Source organism: Palaemon carinicauda, chromosome 29 (assembly GCF_036898095.1).
Source record: "Palaemon carinicauda isolate YSFRI2023 chromosome 29, ASM3689809v2, whole genome shotgun sequence".
Classification (NCBI taxonomy): Eukaryota; Metazoa; Arthropoda; class Malacostraca; order Decapoda; family Palaemonidae; genus Palaemon; species Palaemon carinicauda.
The window spans coordinates 602,616-620,651 of record NC_090753.1 but is presented as its reverse complement, the minus strand read 5'-3'; the positions used below and the strand labels follow the sequence as shown (position 1 = coordinate 620,651).

The following is an 18,036-nucleotide window of genomic DNA, read 5'->3' as shown; positions in this document are numbered from 1 at the left end:
CCCCAAAATTGGGGGAAGTGCCTTGGTATATGTATGTACTTATTTAGTTCTGGGTCTACCTTATGAGCATGGTATGATCTTGCCCCACACTGGTGCACAGTACTCTGCAGTAGAGTAACAAAGTCCTAGGGCTGTCTGTCTCAGAGTCTCAGGGTCTGTTCCTCAACTGGTTTTGACGAGGTTGCCTAGGAGGTTCTTTCTAGCTGCTTCTTTATGTTTGGTTTTATTTGTAAGCTCTTTAAAGAAGAGCGTTCTTTCAAGGGTGACACCTAATAAGATTGGGTTGGGGTAATTTTCCAGTTCTTTGTAACCAGGTTTGATAGTTAGTTTTCTGTTTGCATGGGGATTGTTTAGGTGGAAGGCACACACTTGTGTTTTGCATGGATTGGCATTGAGGTGCCACTTTCTGTAGTAGGTGGAGAGGATAGTCAGGACATTTGATAGTCATTTTTCGCTGGTGGAGGAGGAGTGCAATTGAGCAAAAATGCACAGGTGGTCTGCATATATGTACCTGCAAATGTTCTGGTACTGTGGCTGGTCTTTTGTACAAACATACATATACCAAGGAACTTCCCCTAATTTTGGGGGTTAGCCGACATCAAACAAATGAAACAGAAAAGGGGACCCCTCCTCTCTACGTTCCTCCCAGCCTGACAAGGGTCTCAACCGAGTTCGGCTGGTACTGCTTGGGGTGCCACAGGCCACCCTCCCCCGTTATCCACCACAGATGAAGCTTCATAACACTAAATCCCTTACTGCTGCTACCTCCGCGGTCATCCAAGGCACCAGAGGAAGCAGCAGGGCCTACCGGAACTGCGTCACAATCACTCGCCATTCATTCCTATTTCTAGAACGCTCTCTTGCCTCACATCTATCCTCCTATCACCCAGAGCTTCCTTCACTCCATCCATCCACCCAAACCTTGGCCTTCCTCTTGTACTTCTCTCATCAACTCTTGCATTCATCACCACCTTTAGCAGACAGCCATTTTCCATTCTCTCAACATGGCCAAACCACCTCAACACATTCATATCCACTCTAGCTGCTAACTCATTTCTTACACCCGTTCTTACCCTCACTACTTCGTTCCTAACCCTATCTACTCGCGATACACCAGCCATACTCCTTAGACATTTCATCTCAAACATATTCAATTTATGTCTCTCCGTCACTTTCATTCCCCACAACTCCGATCCATACTTCACAGTTGGTACAATCGCTTTCTCATACAGAACTCTCTTTACATTCATGCCCAACCCTCTATTTTTTACTACTCCCTTAACTGCCCCCAACACTTTGCATCCTTCATTCACTCCCTGACGTACATCTGCTTCCACTCCACCATTTGCTGCAACAATAGACCCCAAGTATTTAAACTGATCCACCTCCTCAAGTAACACTCCATTCAACATGACATTCAACCTCGCACCACCTTCTCTTCCCATACATCTCATAACCTTACTCTTATCCACATTAACTCTCGACTTCCTTCTTTCACACACCCTTCCAAATTCTGTCACTAATCGGCCAAGCTTCTCTTCCTCGTCTGCAACCAGTACAGTATCATCCGCAAACAACAATTGATTTACCTCCCATTCATGGTCATTCTCGTCTACCAGTTTCAATCCTCGTCCAAGCACTTGAGCATTCACCTCTCTCACCACTCCATCAACACAAGTTAGACAACCACGGCGACATCACACATCCCTGTCTCAGCCCTACTCTTACTGGATACCAATTGCTCACTTCATTTCTTATCCTAACACCTGCTTTACTACCTTTGTAGAAACTTTTCACTGCTTGCAACAACCTTCCACCAACTCCATATAACCTCATAAACGCAACATACACCTCCTTACCTTTTGCTAAATATTTCTCGCATGTCTGCCTAACTGTAAAAATCTGATTCATACAACCCCTACCTCTTCTAAAACCACCCTGTACTTCTAAGATTGCATTCTCTGTTTTATCCTTAATCCTATTAATCAGTACTCTACCATACACTTTTCCAGCTACACTCAACAAACTAATACCCCTTGAATTACAACACTCATGCACATCTCCCTTACCCTTATATAGTGGTACAATACACGCACAAACCCAATCTACTGGTACCATTGACAACACAAAACACATATTAAACAATCTCACCAACCATTCAAGTACAGTCACACCCCCTTCCTTCAACATTTCAGTTCTCACACCATCCATACCAGATGCTTTTCCTACTCTCGTTTCATCTAGTGCTCTCCTCACTTCCTCTCTTGTAATCTCTCTCTCATTCTCATCTCCCATCACTGGCACCTCAACACCTGCAACAGCAATTATATCTGCCTCCCTATTATCCTCGAACATTCATTAAACTTTCAAAATATTCTGTCCACCCTTTTCTTGCCTCCTCTCCTTTTAAAAACCTTCCATTTCCATCTTTCACTGTCTCTTCAATTCTTGAATCAGCCTTCCTTACTCTCTTCACTTCTTTCCAAAACTACTACTTATTCTCTTCATGTGTATGACCCAATCCTTGATCCCACCTCAAGTTAGCTGCCCTCTTTGCCTCACTTGCGCTTTATTTCCACATTTTTCTCTCTATAGCTTTCATACTTCTCTACACTATTACTCTGCAGCCATTCTTCAAAAGCCCTCTTTTTCTCTGCCACCTTTACCTTCACTCCTTCATTCCACAATTCACTGCCCTTCTTCATGCTGCCTCCAACAAACTTCTTACCACACACATCACTTGCAATCCCAACAAAATTTTCTTTTACTAACTTCCACTCCTCCTCTAAATTATCAGTTTCTCTTACTTTCACTTCGTCATATGCCATTTTCAACCTTTCTTGATATTTACTTTTATCCCCGGTCTTATTAGCTCTTCAACCCTCACTAGCTCTGTTTTACATCCACCTACTCGATTACCCCACTCTTTTGCTACAACTAATTTTCCTTCCACCAAAAAATGATCAGACATACCGTTAGCCATACCCCTAAACACGTGCATGTCTTTCAATCTTCCAAACATTCTTTTAGTTATCAACACATAATCCATTAATGCCCTTTCTACCACTCTTCCATTTGCCACTCTTACCCATGTATACTTGTTTTTATCTTTCTTTTTGAAAAAACTAGAACTTACCACCATCTTTTGCTCAACACACGTATCTACCAGTCTCTCACCACTCTCATTTTCACCTGGTATGCCATACTTCCCAATGAAACCTTCTACATCTCCAGCGCCCACTCTAGCATTAAAGTCACCCATGACAACTACATAATTCCTTCTACACACCTAGTTAATTCATTCCAGAACTCATGCCACTCTTCTTCACTTTTCTCACAACCTTGCCCATACGCACTGACAAAAGCACAACATTCCCTACCCAACCTAACCCTTACCCACATCAACCTAGATGATATCTCCTTGCATTCCACTACTTTACCGGTCATCCATTCACTCAGCAACAAAGCCACACCTTCTCTTGCTCTTCGCCTTTCAAATCCTGACACTCTACCAGACATTTCACCAAACATCACTTCACTTTTCTCTTTTATCTTTGTCTCACACAAAGCCAACATATCTATCCTTCTATTCCTAAACATACTTCCAATCTCACATCCTTTACTCTCTATCGTACTACATCCACGCACATTCAAACACCCCATAACTGGAGTACGGGGAGCAGTCACTCTCCCCCCAGCTCCACCTCTTTAATGTCTCACAGGATTATAATACAGGAGAGGGGGTTCCCAGCCCCCTCGTCCCGTCCCTTTTAGTCGCCTCTTAGGACACACAGGGATACATTGGCGCTATTCTAATTTTTTTATGCCCCCCGCGGCCACAGGGGGCATAATATACAATATACATTATATACAATAGTTATATACAGAAAACCATAGTTTTCAGACCCAAAAAATTATGTAACAGAATAGTAAAATAGAAATACTCATGACATTAAGGGAGCTGGCCGGCTAACGCCGATTTTGGATGACAGGATTTTGATATACCACTTAATAAGGTGACTTAGGACATCTTCAAACTGCATAGGATTTTTTCCTCTGACCTTCGGTTTTGCGACGCCAGGGCGATATATCATGAAAATTAGCGTTTTTCAAATTCTATCTCATACCTTGATAATTATTACTAAGATCTAGGATTACTACCCTATATAGAACTCCAATAATATGAAGTTTTTTGTTTTATAAAAGTAATTTTTTTGCCAGATAAGAATTTTTGATTTTGGTAAAAAAAATAAAACCTAAAATTCAGGGAAAATTAAAAAAAAATCAAATAGAAATTGAAAAAAAGGGCTTCATTTTATTGTTTTATAATATATTTCTAAGTTATATACCAAATTTCAAAGCGGCAATGGATCAGCCTGGTCCGAGGCCCCCGGAGTAAGAGTAAGTAGTACTGTAAGTATATACCAAATTTCAATGGTATATCTTTAAAACTAAGGGAGACTATTGATTTTGAAGGTCAATAAGTATAGTTTTGAGATAGGGCGTTCAAAGTTTTTCTTTATATTTTTACAAAGACAATATTAATAAATCATGATTATTATGATTTTTTTTTTCTTCCTTATGTTAGCAAGATGTTGAAATTGTATTTTCCTCTTTTGAATGATAAAATTCTTGCCAAAAACAAGAAAAACAAACATTAAAAGAGTGAATGTCAGAGGTCAAACTCAGGCATCGAGAGACACTCTTAGGTTCGTGGTAGGACTGAAGGGCAAAGCTGTAATGCACCGTCTGCGACTCTTCTAAGTTATTCAGATGCCATTGTTCATAATTTCTTTTACATTATAATGTAATAATTATCAAAATTTATAATAACAGCAGAAATATTTTGTATACACATTCTCCATTGCCATACGAAGCTCAGTGACTTTTTTTAGGATTTTGTGTTTCTCTTCCTATACCCCCTATATATTGGCATTCCGGCCAGCTCCCTTTAAGGAAAATATCACCTGTGACTTTACAATATTAAATAGGTACTGTATATTGACTGAAAAGTCCCAACTATTCAGTCCATAAAGAGTCCATTCACAACACTTGGGAAGCTGGTTTAAATCACATTACCAGTGGCTACCACAAAGTGTTTAATCTCTTCCAACTGACATAAGTAATGTTGGAAGAACACTTGAATATTTCCATCCTGTGTAAGCCTGTAAGCCTGCAAAGGACATAGATTGAAAAAGATTTAAGGAATCCTGTTGTCTCCCCTTTAAAAAGTTGACCGCCTTTAAAGGCCCAACTCTTGGGCAGTTAGGCCTTAAGGCACTCCATGGGGCACAGAGAAGGGTCCTCCTGTAGTGGAACAATCTTCCAGGGCCCCCAGTGTTTCCTGGGAAGTTCATTTTCCACCAAGAATGGAGGATCTTCTTATAGATTTACCTCCCCCCGAATATGAGAATTCAATGTGGCCCTCCCTTGAAAGGGCCACAATCTCTCTGACTCTAATACCAGAAGCCATAGCAAGCAAAAAGGTAGACTTTTGAGTAGGATCCCTCAGAGAGGCAGAGGCGTTATCTATCGAAGAAACAAAGTGCAGGATTTTATCCAATGACCATAAAATAGCCTTTGGAGGAGCATTAGGTTTCAGTTTAGCATAAGCCTTTGGGATCTTATTGAACAACTCGCTATTGAGTTTGATATTAAAAGGATAAGTGATTGATCTAGTTAGTGCCAACTTACATGAGGCAATAGTTGATCATGCAATGAAATAAAGAAGGAATTACAAAAGTCCATAGAAATGGAAGAGGGCTGATGACTTTCATGAACGCATCCCATTTCTTCCAGGAAGACAAATATTGTCGTCTCTTGGTGTTGGACTTGTACTCTTCTATGAAGTGAATTCTTTCCCTTGCAATTCCGAACTTTCTTTGAACCTTGAGGGTGAGAAAATTATGAGCTGAAGGGTTTTCGTTATCCAAGAGGAAGCGAAGACAGTCTTCTGGAACATCCTTTGACAGCACTGGAGATGATAGAGGGACCTGGAGGGGTTTGAGATCCAGAACAAAAGGATACCAATTGCTTTTGGGCCACTTGGGAGCCACTTAAGCTGCTGTTCCTTGAAAGTCCGCAGTTTGTTCTGAACTTTCAATAGGAAATTGAATGGAGGAAATAGGTAGATGTGAGACCACTAGTTCCAATCCATAGACACCGCATCTGTTCCTGTTGCTTCTGGATCCAAGTTTAGTGCTACATACCGGGGAAGCTTCTTGTAGAAGCTCGTCACAAAGAGATCGATTTGCAGTTCTGGGACTTGCTGTAGAACGAAACAGAATGATTTGGCGTCCAGCGACCATTCTGTTTCCAGAGGCTTGAATCTCGACAGGGCGTCCCGTCACATTGCGAACCCCTTCGAGGTGAACAGCTGAGAGATGCCAATCCCTCCGTTTTGCTAAAGCGAGGATGGCTAGCACCACATGGTTGATCTGAGGAGATCTGGAGCCCTGCCTAGTGACACTGTACTATCGTATTGTTGTCGATGACTAATTTGATGTGTGATTTCGTTTTTGGGCTTAGTCTCGTCAGTCAGAAACACTGCCATAGCTTCCAGAACATTGATGTGAAACTTATGAAATGCGATGATCAATGACCCTGCACTTTCTTGGAAGAGGAATGTCTTCCCCAGCCTTGATCCGAGGCATCCATGTGAATAGCCATGGAAGGAGGAGGGTACTGCAGAGGGATGTGTTTCGATGGACTCTAGCTAGTGGACCACGGTTTGAGCTTCTTTCGCAGTAAGACCTGAGTTTTGTGGCGGAGATCTCTCCGAGCATTGGATGCCTTTCTTCTCCAGACTCTGTTGGCATCTTTGAGTCTTGTTTTCAGGATTGGATCTGTCATGGCAGTAAACTGAAGTGAACCCAAGACTCCTCTTGTCATCTGGCGAGTACTTTTGAATGAAGTAGGCACCTGACCGAGTTTGCGATTTTTTTTCTCTTGCCTTGCGGTAGAGAGAGAGAGAGTGTGTGACTTTAGATTCCAGTGAAGTCATAGCCACTGGAATTTCTGTGCATGAGACAGCCTGGACTTCTCAAGGTCGATTTGGAAGCCCAGAGACTGTAGGAATTTCATGACTTCTTGGACTGTCCGAAGACATTCCGACTTCATTGCAGCTCAGACTAGCAAAATGTTCAGGAACACTATCACCTGAAGGCCTCTGTTCCGAAGTTGTTGGACGATGTCCTCAACTAGCTTCGTGAAAATCCTTGGAGCTATGCTGAGCCCAAAGGGCATAGCTTTAAATACGTAGGACTTTCTTGCCTGTCTGAAACCAAGGTACGGGGAGAAGTGCCAACCTATCGGAAGATGCCAATAGGCATCTGTTAGATCTATGGAGATGGTGTAGGCCCCCTGGGGTAGTGGGGTCCGTATTTGCGAGATAGTCAGAATCTGGAACTTGTCGCTCAGAATTTAGTGGGGACAAGTCCAGAATAGTTCCAAGTGTGTTCGGATCTTTCTTGGGCACACAGAATAGCCGCCCATGAAAGTTCATGGATTTTGTGCAACGGATGACGCCCTTCCGGAGAAGATCCTGCTCATAATCTTCCAAAAATAGGGTTCTGAGTTGAAAGAACCTCTTGAACTGGGGGGGTTTCTGTCTCCATTTCCAGCCTAGCCCTTCTGAGATTATGCTGTGAGCCACAGGGATCGAACTTTCATCGATCCCTGAACAGGTGAAGTCGTCCCCTTACCAAGAGCTCCTCGTTGTTGTGAAGGACCTGCATCTTTAATCGCTTTGCCTCTACTTCCGCGGCCTCTCGATTGACTGCCTCTTCTAGATCTTTCCCTGTTACCGGAGCCCTTCTTTTGGGCTCTGGCAGGGTGGAACGTGTTGGTACCTCTCCCATACACTGGGTTGAAATCTGGAGACTGTGGTACATACTGCTTGGAAACCGTGTACACAGTCTGACGGATGGTGGTAACTGAGGCTGTCGCAACAGGAAAGGACTTCCTTCCCTTAAAGTGTTGTCTTGGCTTCTTGCCCTTGTGTTGAGATCCTCCACTGTTGGTCAATTTCCGCTTAGAGGAAATACCCCACTTGTCTACAGGGCTCTTATTCTCCGGAGCTGCTTTGTCCAGGACTTCCTTAACCAGTTTCTCAGGGAAGAGGTCTTTCCCCTAGATATTGGAGTCAATCAGTTTTCTAGGTTCCTGCCTGATCATAGCAGTGACTAGGACGTGTTCTCTACATGCTCTCCTGGCTAGGAAGAAAGCATAGAGATCTCTGTGAAACATGGTTAGGTGAGTCTTCGCCAAGACAGGGAAGAGATCAGATTTGGAATAGTTTCCAATAAGCATCTTTAGATAAGATTGGAAGGATAAAGAGGCAGATACTTTCTCTTTAGCTCCCAATTCTCCCTTTGATAGGGATTTGGGAATTCAAGGCAGTTTCTCATTAAACTGCTTGCTTCTGATGTCTTTATCTAGTATTCCAACAGTGAAGGTATGTTGGATGTCCTCCCAACTGTCCGAATCATAAGGAGGGGCTAGAGAGACAGGTTTGCATTCCTCTAGCACTGGGAATGGTGTGTCCTCCACTACTGCTTTCTTTACATCCTCTAAGCTTTAAGAGGCGAATGGGAAGACAGTATCCTTTGAGGCTACAAAAGTGGCCTGCTTCCTGCCAAAGGCAGAAAGTTGGGTATTGGTGAATTTGGCTGTCTTCAACTCTCTAACCAAAAGGGATTGGGCCTTGTCATGGTCTGGAATGATTGTATCCTTAGCGATCATATCATCCATAATGAATGTTTCTGAGTTAAGCCTTACATAGCAGTAAGGATAACTATTGATCGATGGGAAGAATTCCTAGTCCAAGACTGCTTGGAAACCAAACCCTCTTTGATGTGGAGGTATCTTTCACTTGAGGCCATATGCTCAACATAACGCCAAGGGTTCATAATTGTGCATTAAAGTAGGCTCGAAGCAAGGGGAACCTTAGAAACAGGTGCTTTCTGTAAAGCTTCTATCCTCGCTATGAGGTCCGCTTGAGAACGTTCATGTTTGGTGGTTAGGTTTTCCAGGGAAGCTTTCATGGACGCCGTAAGTTCCAAGTTACTAGGAAACGAAGGTTTGTGTAACATAGAAACAGGGGTGGAGGTGGAAGCTGGGTCTTGAGAAGCGGGGATGGGGGAACAAACTAAAGAGGCACTGGGAACTGTACTCACCCGATGTACATCCAATGCCTCTTCTGACGCTTCCGTGGTCAGCAGGATCCTCTCCCTCTCTAACGACCCAGGAGTAGTTGTCGGCGTCCAGGCTCATGACTTTCAGAGCGTCCCGAACTTCATCATCCACTTGATCTGCTGGTACCGGCGGTAGTTGAACCGTTGGTAACTGGTGACCAAACACAGAGGTCACCTCAGCCTTGGGAAAGAGGAGGTCCTTCAATTCCAGAGAAGGAAGATGAGGAGCACCTTGTTGAGACCTCTTGTAGAAATCTCTTACCCAATGACAAAACGTCTTCTGACTCCGTTCTTGTATGTCCTACGTCCGAGGAGACGTCAGTGGCATGGAAGCCGGTGCGAAGGAGATCCGTGCAAACCTGACAGTTAGTAGGCTCCAAGATTGCAACAGATCCCTTGGAAACATGGCAATCTGCATGTTTCCAGCAGGTCTTGTGGCCACAGAACAACTTGACCCGCCTGGTACAGGTGACCTTTGAACACTCCATATCATCAGCGACCTGTAAAGAAAAAAAATTTCGATAAGTACACATCATTAAAAATTATGTCTTCTAAAAAGTAAGTAAACATATGAAATGTATGCATAAAATTATGTTAAGATAAATCCTAACCTAAATAAACCTACCACCTAAATATATCTAAAGATTATCATGTAATCAAGACTTATGTCAAACAGCTCAGAAATCAATGAAGATTTATGAAGCAAACTATTAGTGACAGTGTGGTAGGAATATGAAGGAAAGGGACACCAGAACCTCCAGAGTAGGCCTATAAGAACAACTTAAGAAGGCATGTTCACTCATCATACTGCCTAGACCAGCAACAGCTGTCCCCGAATCGGCAGCAGCTGTGTTAAGGCGGCAACTGTTTCTAGTAGCCAAGATAAAGACTGATCTGTCAATACCCCAGGCATGTTGACACAAAGCAGCAGAGGCATTGTAAAGTCGACAGGGAGAGAGTGAACAGTCAGGGTAAGTACAGGAATGAAAGGGAACTAATAGGGAAACCTGCCAAGACCTGATCATTATCATTAACATATGAAAAGTGGGGGTTTAGCCCGTAAGATAATGAGAGCCGTGAAAGACGGCCAGGACGCTAAGAATTGGAAATTCAAAGGATGTCCTGACAACCAGGCGGAATCCAACCGACCAGCACCAGAGGACAATGTTCCTCAGATATGGGAGAGGATAGGAAAGAGCAGATGACTAGTCTAAGGCTGCAGCTGAGGTGGCGGAGGGGGTGACCCATAGCCAACACACAGCCAGTGCTAGAAGAACTCATGCTGACAAGACCTGAAGCAGAGACAGAATGCGACACTTCTGCCAAGATAGGCTAATCAGGCAAGGGACTCAAGACTGCAGCAAGAGGGACACAGCACAGGAAGGTAAGCTGCAGACACAGAATAAGCAACTGCCAAAGCAGCAGAGGAAGACCCCAAGGGGTACCAACTCTACGCCTAGATAGGGTTAGGCCATAGGGAGAACTGTGCAGGCAAGCCTAGCCTACCTAACAGGTGAAGGAAAACTCAAAAGCTAGGGTAAGATGACTAGACAAGAGGAACTTAGTTCCCAGTACAGTCAGGTTATGACCTAACTAGGAAGGGGAAGGGGCAGAGAAAACACTCGAGGGTGGGTGGTCTCTAAGGTGGCAGAGAGATGTAGTCCAGGGAAGGAGAAAATCTCTCCCACCTAAGGCCAGGAAAGATAGCCTAAAAGTTATCCTGTCCAAGGATGGAGACGAAGCGTACTTCAGCTGCCATGGGACTAGACAGGGATGGGAACAAAGTTCCACACCAGGTAGACACACTAACAGGCACAAAGGTAAGGGAAAAAGGGGGAAGTGATGGGAGACTCAGAAATTGATGAGGCTGCATAACTGTGACATTAAAACAGGAATAGAGTTCCAAGTGGTCTGCAGTGATAGGGCACAGACAACAAGTCCTCACAACCAGGCATAGCCTACCAAAGACTAAAAGGGAAGCCTCAGAATGGGTAAGGCGACACATGGGGGTCTACTTGTCAACATTAGAACACTATCCAACTCCCAGAGCGACCTTCAAGACCACAGCTCCCCCGCTGTGATGAGTCGACTGCATGGGAGGATAGACAGTCTCACCAAGTAAGATTAGGTGAAAGAAGGGGATGGTGCACAAGTGAAAATTTACCAGGTACACTATGTTCGCCGGCCAGGGTATAGCTAGCCTAAGTCAGTGCTGATAAAAAAAACACAAGAAACACCAAAAAAGGAATTGGGATATCCATAATCATACCACACTTTAAAAGAATAATGTAAAACATATTCCTACAACAGTATGACTAAATAACAGCATTTCTGAGCTATTTGGTAACAAGATGAAATGGCAATGACCGCATGCCAGCCAAAGAACAATAAAAGCTTGCAAATCAAAAAATAAGCAGGGTGGAGACGCAAAATTCTCCAACACACAAAAAGGAGAGTACTCAACGAAGAAACAGCTGAAGCATCCATGATTCAAAATCACTCAAAAAGCTAAGAAAAATAGGCAGGAAAACTCTAAGCGACCATCAAAGATGGCGATGGCAAAACGAAATGGATCAACAGGAAACGTGTTAGTTGTAGCACATTGAGATCGGGAGTTGTAACGTCTCTCTTGCCCAGGTATCCTACCCTATCCCTTATCCTTTGAGACAAGTTTAACTATTCGGGAAAGGATAACAATGGCTTGTTATTAACACGTCCCTGTTATATACACAATATCTCTCGGGAGATTCGCTCCAGAGGTTAGAACTCCGTTGATACCTCTAAGGTGAAATTTCTCTGGTATATCACTTGCAGAAATATCCCAAGTAGAGGCTGCCAATGAGGAACTTCCATCAGGAGGACATGGCTCGAGCCCAAAAGGAATCTGTACACATCAATCGGCTGGAACTCTTAGCTGTACTCTAGACTCTTCAGGCTCAGAAGTGTAGCGATGAGAAGTGTGTACTGTATTGGTCTTTTTAACTCAACAGCATTGTCTAACATCTGGAAGCATCTGGGAACCAGGTTGGAGTCCTTGTTCCTCATAGCGGAATTCTTTTAGCACCGACAGTTTTGAGGGGGATACTTCTACCTTGGTTTATTCCAGGGAAATGTAACTTATGAACAGATTAGTTAAACAGGAAACAACAGATATTTCCAAACAAAATATTTCTACATCCTTTAGTGTGTCAAGAGATAGGGCGCTTGTGGAGAAGACCAAGAATCGTGTTTGCAACCAAGCTCAACAAAATAGATGTGTTTTGATCTGGTTGTGATCCCTTATTATTAAAGGAGTATTCTCTATAACATGACTGGTAGAATCTGGACCTATATGCTTTTCCTCTGTTCTCAGTGATTTGGACAGTGATGAGTCAGATGTCAGGGAATCTTCAAACAGCTAGATGACTGATTCTTCTTTTTGCCCTCATAGAGAGGTATTCACAGACCTGTGGTTGGAGTGTCTCGAGTTGATTGCAATACAAGACCAATCTTTTCAGACATTTAATTTCGAGGTCATTTCACCCAAACCTCCACATGCTACATCTAACTAACCGCATTGAGACTCCGTTGTATTCTCAGAGAGAAAGAATTTTTTAGGTCCCCTAGATCATTTATATTATCTTTCAAAGGGTAGTTTACCGATAATTTGTACCAAAGACAGTAATGTGTATAATTTTATTGGCGTACAGTAGTTTGCTAATGTTTCGGTAACAAAAACTATGGTTTGGATGATAATTAAGTTTTTATTTTCCTGTTTTATTAAAGGAAATTATCTATTTTGCATATTATGGGCCATACTGTGGGTTCGTGCTTAACACCCTCTTCAGGCATCTGGGTCGATACATCCGCGTTATCACTGTTATTTACAGGTCCTTTGCAATTGCGAAACCTCCGTTTGGATCTATATGTATAGTATTGTTTAAATATCTAGTGTCTTTTGAAAATTTGGAAGATCTCTCTTTTAAAGATCTTATAATGAAGAACCTTTTTCAGTTTTCTTTCTTTGGCCGGAGGTAAATGTATTAATGAGTAACAGGCTCTCTCCAATAATATGGATGTTTGTGTTTAGTAAATGATTGTCTCTCTCTTAACTACCTTCCAGACTAAAGATTATTCTAAAACAAGGGTTCTTCCTGTTCCTTAGTCAGGGAAAAGATGTGTTGTACATAAGAAAATAAGTTTCCTTGACCCATTAAAACTATCAAGTTTCATTTAGACAAGAGGAAAAACATTCCAGTTTTTTCTTATGAAGGGTTTAGTGAAAGAAGTTTACAGATACTGTAATTGGGTTTAGGTCAAGTGAAGGGTTGTAAGGTTCAGGTTCATGACATTAGAGGTGCTGCTGCTTCCCTTAATTTCTGTTGGACTCTTTCTTTGGAAAGTGTTTTAGCAGTAATTCTTTTTAAAAGAAGTCTGGTTATCTTATAAGAATTACAGGGTGTTGGGTATTGTGGTAGTTGACATGATGTAGTATAAGTTGAAGTTAATCTTTATAATTAAAAGACCCTTACAATGAAAGAAGCAGAAAATATTTTGATATCTATGAAGATGTTTACATTTAACCTGGTTTGACAAGGAAGACATATAGTATGATGGTTAGACGAGTATGAAAATTAATTATTTCATTATTAAAATTCATTTTTTGCACATTCATATCTTATGTTTATTTGTGTACATAATTTCTATAGTTTTATATAATTTCTATATAATAAGAGCAGTGGGTTACTTAATTTTATCTATCAAGGAAGTTACTTGTGTACCTACTACTGTATTCCTGTATAACTTGGATTATTGTTAATTTTTCCATAATTATTTTTCAGGGTTTATGCCAAGACTGCCAGAGAAATGGTCGATGAGTTAAAAAGTACGATGGGCATTATTTAACAATTTCAGTGGTAATATTGTAGGATTTGGATTTTTTCTAAGAATACAGTATTGATTATAGGTTAAGAATGTAAATACTAGGCAAATGACTTTATACTAAGGACTTTACAGAGTTCTAATGCCCTTAGCGTGGACCAGACTCAAATTATAAATGTACATGACTGTACAGAAACTTAAAAAGTTGTAAATATACAGAAATCTTTTTGCATAGTTTAGTACTTTTGGGCACCAAAAATTTTTGGAAAAAATTGATGTTGATAATGGAACATAATTTTGAAGTCCTTGTTCTTTTGTAAATGTGAAATTCTTTTCTACTATTGTAAATTATTATAATTTTGAAGTTTGTAATTTATGTTTGGTATACGAAAGGAAAAAGTTTAGGTATATGTTATTTTTAATTGACCTTTTTAGTTGTATTCTAATAAATGCTTTCAAAGTTCTGAGAGACAAATTACTTTTTATTTTAAGAAAGATGTAAGCTCACATTGTAAGTATAAATTGGCTTTTAGTCAGAACAGTACCTGACCTTTGAAATGGAAAAATTATTCATTATGATAAAATGATTTAGAAAATCAATGTGCAATGATAGAATATCCATATACAATGTTTAACATTATTTTCTTCGACTGTTACCGTGTTAAACTCATAACTACATCTATATTTAAATCATGTTCTTGTTCATTTAGGCAATAGATTTTTCAAGTGGTTTGATTATACTGCAAACTGACAACTACTGTATGTGATAAGAATGAATGTCATAACTGCTTTCTAACCTTCCTTTGAAAGTTCATAGGCATTATTCTGTAGTTCAAATGATGCATATAATGTACCTGTTTTGTCATTTTGTCATTTTTTTCTGAATTATATTGTAAGGTACGCTTAATGTTTGTGAAGGATATTTACATTTCTTGCTATTGTATCAGTATGGAATTATTCCCATCATTTCTGCTCATTAACAGGAAACTGCCATTAGTAAATGTAGTACAGTATAAGAAAGAAAAATTTTGTATATATTTTTTATAAATACAGAGAACACCTATATTGCAGTACTATACTTGTATTCAATTAACCCTTGGATAATACTCTTATGATACAGTAAGTGCCACAAGTTATTTTTTGTTGGGAATTTTAATAACAAAGCAAGAAAATTTCTTACTCAAATTAGATGAGGAATGATGTTAGGGGAAGGACATTAAACATGAAGTGTAGAGGTGAAATGAAAGAAATTATGTAGCCGAGTGTGACTTGGAGACTTTATATTTATTGGTGTTAAGTTTAAACTGTGCTCACGTCCTTATAGATTTCACCCGTGAATATGATAATGTTATCAATCATGTGAGCAATGGATTGGGTGCTCTTGGATTTACGTATCGAGTTATCAACATTTTTCCTTAGTCCTAGGTTAGGGTGTATCTGGAATTATTTTTTACGACAGTGGAATTATTTACTTCTGTCTCTACTGCTTAACATGGGCAGTTTATAAACCATTTATAGATTCTTGGAGATGAGTTAAATTGAAAGAATGAATGTCCAACAAACTGGTGTCAGTAGAGCGCTCAAGGTGAAATAATCTGAAGTACCAGAATATGGAGTAATATGTAACCAAGCCACTAAAATATTAGACATGTAAGATAATGTAAGGTGACCAGATTGTGACATTCAGTCCAGCACTGGAAATGTTGCAATAAATGCAGATTTTTAATGAATGCTGTCAGCTTGTATTCAAGCCAAAGAAAGCCGAACATAGTGGCAATCTGCAAGACGTTAACATCTTATGGTACCCAACACAAGTTGATAGAATGTTATTATGATTATGATAGATACAGTATGTCATAATTCGATATTTTTGTGTGCAATGTGAGCGTCAATTAATTCTTTATTAGCAAGAATTTGCAGGCTATAATTGATAGGGTAGAAAGATAGATAGATATATCAGTACAAGTTAAGCTATATTGGCTACCAACTAAAAATTGAATTAGATATGAAAGGGTTTGACATATATAAAAATACCCAATCAGAGTATTTAGACTGAGTACGCAAAATGGTATAATAAAGCTAGAACAAGAGAAAAGAGCATGTCAGTGCAAAAGTATATGGACTTGCATTCTATACAAAGCTACTGTAAAACAAGAAAATCTGTATATTAGACAGGGATGCTTCAAGCTTTAGAAGGGATTGATAAATCATGATATACAGTCCCTTCTTATGTACATTAAAAATGAAAACTTGATTGCAGGAGCCTATTAAAACCATCCATCTTACAATATGTTGCACGGAAGTTTGAGCCTTGCTCCAGCTCAGTATTTTTTTTTAGGAATGTCAACAACCTCACTGTACTTGTGATTTAAAGGGTGGTTGTTTGGAAGAGCCTATAGGTCCACTTGAGTCATCTGCAGTCATTGCCTGGCCCTCCCTGGTCCTAATTTCATGGAGAGAGTGCTTGGTCAGTCTAGGGAATTGCCCTGTCCCCTGCCTCTGCTCATGAGTAATCTTTAAAACAAGTCTCCTTTAATGGCACAAGGACTTGAATAGAAGAAGATAATAAATTTATTAAAATTAGAAAGTTGACATTTGATCAAATACATATACAGTTTTTAATTAAACCCTCTCGTGATCGTAATTATAGATATCAAATAAAATGTCAAGTATTTAATGAGAGGATTTGATAAAATGTGAGGTATTTAATGAGAGGACTTCAATTAACAGCTATATTTTATACATCAAAATAAGTGGTAAGTTTCAAACTAATATTTACCATTCTCTTCCACTTTAGCTCTGCTTACTCTTCCTTTTTGTCATGTTATTGGCCAACCTCTTAACTTTTACTTCATACCAGTAATGTATATGAAAGGTTTTCCTCTAATTTGAACCTTACTATGCTTACTAACTACCCCATACAACTCTCTCCCTATGATGTGGCCAACAAGACAACTGAGAGAAAATAAAACGCTCATCTTTTCCTTTTTGTGGCCGCCAGGGCATAACAACAATTAGAATAGCGTCAACATATCTCTTCAATACGCAGGTAGGGGATTGAGAATCTCCTCTCTCTTTGTCTTAATACCTTAATTGGTTTCACTTTATATCAGTGGTGCAATGGACCCCAACCTGGGGTCTACGATTGCACCTCATGCTCCACTAGCCTTGTATCCAGGGACTCTTCAAGATGGTCACTGTTCCCTTGAAGGGGGAAGAGTGACTGCTCCCCGCACTCTTAGTTTTGCATTGTTTACTTTTGAAAGACTGATTGGGAGTTACCATGCATGCATTGTTTGATTTCACTTTTGTCAGCTGTCCTGTTTTTTATATGACAATCAATCCCTGGTGTTTTAACCAATTATGAGCTCCCAAATATTTATGCACAAGTACCCGGATGTTGTTCTAAAGCAGCCATTTTTTTCCCAACCTCCCCTTCAGTTCCACCATGATTATCATCACACAGATTTATCCAAAAGGGAAGTACAATCTAAATTCTAGAAATTTACTGTAGATTCATCTATTTCTGTAATAGATTATGTTGAAAATACTCTCTGTTTAGTATACAGCTATTGTTGTTCATGTGAAAGTAAAAAATATCATCGAAACAATGACCCACGGGGCTTGCGTTGTAGTGGTTTGCGGACTGTGGCCAGAGGTAGCACCCGAACTGCCTAGTGTCCGAATGCCGACCACAACCTGACGTTCACTACACAAAAAATATACAACAGTGGAATACCCAAAAACCTGAGTAACAGTTCAACAGACCAGAGTACTGGGCACCACCCCTTGATTTATACTGGGCAAGGGGACCCAGCTAGAACCTGACTTACCCGTTTGCTTCTCCTGCCTTTAGCTAGCTGATCATAAGTAAAAGTATAAGAACATTAGGTGAAAGGAAATATTGTTTTTACTGATAACTAGACACAGTGTGGGAAAATAAATTTTAAATAACTTGACTAAAGAAAACAGTGGCTGAGGA

At 40.5% G+C, this 18,036-nt stretch overlaps 1 protein-coding gene across 4 annotated transcripts in view; it reads left to right on the top strand.

Moving 5' to 3' along the window:
* Positions 1-15,128, top strand: part of LOC137622170 (condensin-2 complex subunit G2-like) — a 413,141-nt gene extending 398,013 nt beyond the window's left edge. For all 4 annotated transcript variants that reach the window (XM_068352607.1, XM_068352608.1, XM_068352605.1 and 1 more), the window contains one exon: positions 14,015-15,128. In XM_068352607.1, the coding sequence (XP_068208708.1) occupies positions 14,015-14,078 (64 nt within the window). In that variant the 3' untranslated portion in view covers positions 14,079-15,128. The remainder of the gene's footprint in view (positions 1-14,014) is intronic.
* The last annotated feature ends 2,908 nt before the right edge of the window (positions 15,129-18,036 follow it).